General features: G+C 36.8%; 1 protein-coding gene across 1 annotated transcript; it reads right to left on the bottom strand.

Moving 5' to 3' along the window:
- Positions 1 to 388: 388 nt before the first annotated feature.
- On the bottom strand, positions 389 to 3020 carry LOC104737118 (protein SOSEKI 5). The gene is made up of 4 exons (XM_010457226.3): positions 2420 to 3020; positions 2080 to 2149; positions 1118 to 2002; positions 389 to 843 (listed from the first exon to the last, which is right to left on the bottom strand). Exons 1-4 carry the CDS (start codon positions 2670 to 2672, stop codon positions 729 to 731), a joined length of 1323 nt encoding a protein of 440 aa, XP_010455528.1. The 5' UTR covers positions 2673 to 3020; the 3' UTR covers positions 389 to 728.
- Positions 3021 to 3550: the final 530 nt, after the last annotated feature.

Below are 3550 nucleotides of genomic sequence, written 5' to 3'. Positions count from 1 at the left end.
ACTTTTAAGTTTTAACTTAACATTGATACCACCGTTGCACAAAAAAAAAAAAAAAAAAAAAACATTGATACCACCAAAAAAGAAAAAGAAAAAACTTCTGGCATATTACTAAAATCTTTTACATCGTCTACTTACTAGTTAGATTTCAACAACCCAAGAAAACTCAATCCAACATTCACAATTACTACGAATCTATTAAAAAAATTTGTTAATGTATTTGGTCAGAACATTTCATTTTAATTAACATCATAAGTATCTACAAGCTTAATGTATAAATTACCACTAAAGTAATACTCCCAAAGTAAACGAAGCTTCCTATAATCATTTAGCATATTATTTTGAAGTGAAAGGAGCTATCAAATGGGAAACATCAAAAGAATGAAAAAACTTGTCAAAACTAACTGAAATTTATAATTGAGATTCCCAATTACATATATAAGGAGGTAACATTGGGGTTATGAAAGAAATCAGATTTAAATTTGACCTCAAAAGACACCTAGGCTCAAACTACAACAATTATAAATAAAAATATATGCACCCACCCATCTTGTTTACTCTTAATTTTAAGCATGCAAAGGGAATTTTATATAGTTACCTACACAATTCACAATGCTTACAAGTTTACTACAACTCATCATTCCCTATTCTTTGTTATTCGAACCCAAACTAAGCTTGTTAGACGTGCCGTCTAGCTTCCCTTCTCATCAGAGACATTCGTGCCGGTTTCATTACTGCTGCCCACCATTGTTCCTTACAGCCACCGACTTTGGTTTCCTCGGGATACACTTAGCTCGAACCGCTTCTTCCTCGTCCTTCTCCGTCGTTGGTCCCATCCTTGAACTCCTAATAAAATGACCAAAATATCAATTATTACAACCTTTTCAGTTCATGTTTTTTAAAAAAATCTTATTCTAAAACGAAGAGACGTTTTGAAAGACGCCCCAAAATGTACTTGTACAAACTTTACCATATTCAGCTCTTCAATCAACTCACGCCATAACCAATTATTTACCACGTACGTACGGGAAAATTCATAAAAAAAAAAAAAAGTGAAAACAGTACTACGTGCCGTTTGACATAAAGAGAAAGCGAACTGCTTGATGTTTTTTTAAAGTACCTGTCAGCATTGTAAGAAGAAGATCTTTTCAAAGCAGGAACGAGTTCTTCCTTCTTGGTCTCAATCAAACTGCCGCTAAAATACTCCTTATCTTCCAATTGTACCCTTCCAAAACTCTTTAATTCCTTCTCTACCCTCTCCACACTACTACTACTATTATTATCACCTGCTTCTCTCGTTAGCGTACACCCGCTACGCCCAGTCATCGACAGCCCTTGATCTTTCAACAAAACAGGTCCACATTCTTTAAACGACATCGTACCGCACGATATAAGCTGCATCAACACAGCAGAAGCTCTCATCCTCCCGCTTGATAAACTCTCCACCGTCCGATGATCAGTGCTGCTGCTTTCGTTATTAGGACGCAATATCAGCCGTCCATCTGCTTTGATCAGATTCTCTAAAGTCTCGGGACTCGAATCCGACGGTGGAGGTGATATCTCGTCTCTGCTCAGCTCTGTTGTGCTCTGGTTCTCGTAACTCAACGACCTCTTCACTTCCTCCTCCTCCTCCCCCTCCTCCTCCTCTTTCGCCGGTTTTCTACGTCGCCGTCGATCGTCTGTCTGAGTAGAAGCGTCTGCAGCGAGTCTTTGAGTTGACTCGGCGCTTGACTCAGTTGCTTTGTAGACCTTGTACTCGCTGAGATCGATGGAGCTCCAAGACTGGTTTCTCCGGCGGTTTATCACATCATCGCCGGAGTTTTTATCCGGGTTAAGAGATCTCGGATCCCTGAAGGACGTGGTTTCGAGGAGGCTTCTTGGGTTTGAGATAAGACAAGAAGAATCAAGAACCTCAGAGCCTTTGAGAACGTATTCTTGACCTTGTACTGGGAAGATGAAGTCGTCCTCTGATAAATCGTGCCAGACGAATCCATTTTTGTAGCTCCTGTAAAAATATTACTAACAAATGTTATAAAGGAAGAAGCTTTATAGATCCAACGGTGGAAGTTTAGAATAGCTTACCGTTTAGAAGACCAAGAGTAGAGACTTGCCATGCCCTTCCCTCTAAGATCATTCAAGCGGTTTATCACATCTGAGAATTTGGAGTAAAAAAAACAAAGTAAAGGTTAAAACTTTATTAGTTCTTGATTTTGAAAGCTATACAATTCGAAAACTTGCCGCTTCTTTTGCACTGTTATGTTCTTGTAATAGTAATAAAGAGGAAAAGGCCAAAGAGAAGAGAGAGTTTGAAAACCTTTTGAACTCAAAAAGCTACTTTCTTGAACAAAAAAGATTTAAAAGCGTTTATTTATTTATCAAGTTATGGATCAAGAAAAGTTACAAAAGGGATGATTGAAAGTACCTTTGAGATAGAGACCATCGTGGGAAGAGAGAGTGACTTCCATGAAATGAGGATGGTCAAGCTGACCATTACGGCAGAGGTAATAGACGACTGGGACTTTCCGGTTAACGATTGGTTTATGACGAGGTTCAGACCAGATTCGGTTACGGTCCGGACTTGTGTCTTGTTGTTGGTCTTTGGATCTCCTGGGGACCAAATAGTTGTTTTCTGTTGTTGTTGTTGTTGTTGTTCCTCTGAACACTCTTGAACTCATCTTTGTTTTGTTTCTTTGCTTGTGGAGAAGAGAAAAAAAAAAAAGTGAAAAGAAAGACGAAGAACACGAAGAGAAGGAGGAGTTAAAGTGAGAGTCTTTTAGGAGGGGGAGTTTATGAGAAGAGTGATGTTGATGGAAAGACAAAATCTTTTGTTTATGAGTTTGGATTTATAGAAAGTAAATGAACAAGAGAGGAGAGAGAGACAGTGAGTGAGTGAGTGAGAGAGATTTTTGAAAAATGGGATGCGAGAGACAAAAGGCTACACAACAAATGAAACTTTGCTCTCTTTATCTCTCTCTCTTCTGGCTTTTCTGATATAAACCATTTTATCGGCTCTTTCTTGTGCCAGTAGAAAAGCATTTTCCCAAAGTCAATTTAAATTTAAAGTTCTACCATGACTTAATTCAATTATTTTGTGACTTATTTAAGGAGTATGTTTTCAAATTTGAATATATATACTACTAAGATTGGTAGAGAACTAGAGATTCTTATTTAAGTTTTTTTTTTTTGGAACTAGACTATACTTTTCATTGTAGAATAATTCAAAATGAATGCTATTTTGGTGAAACTTACTTATTTTAAAGTTTCTTTCTTGGTGTATTTTTTTGTGTAAGTCAGTTGGAAGTTTGCGTTTTTTCATAAATTGTATTTGGATCTGAAGATCATCGTTCATCGACTAATGATTATATGAGCTTCTGTTCCATTTGAAATCGGTCTTGTCGGTTTATAAGCTTCTAAACATGGAAGTAATACGAATTATAAAGTTTGTACTTACATGGAAACATGGAAATCAATATCCATTTTGCGTATTTGTCAGAGAGTTAAAAGTTAAAACACAAAAGAATTAAAAGTTATTTTTTACTAGCTATCGGATTAA

This window comes from Camelina sativa, chromosome 2, assembly GCF_030686135.1.
Source record: "Camelina sativa cultivar CO46 ecotype springtype chromosome 2, ASM3068613v1".
Classification (NCBI taxonomy): domain Eukaryota; kingdom Viridiplantae; phylum Streptophyta; class Magnoliopsida; order Brassicales; family Brassicaceae; genus Camelina; species Camelina sativa.
The sequence above is the reverse complement of the archived record's forward strand: the minus strand, read 5'-3'. Positions and strand labels throughout refer to the sequence as shown.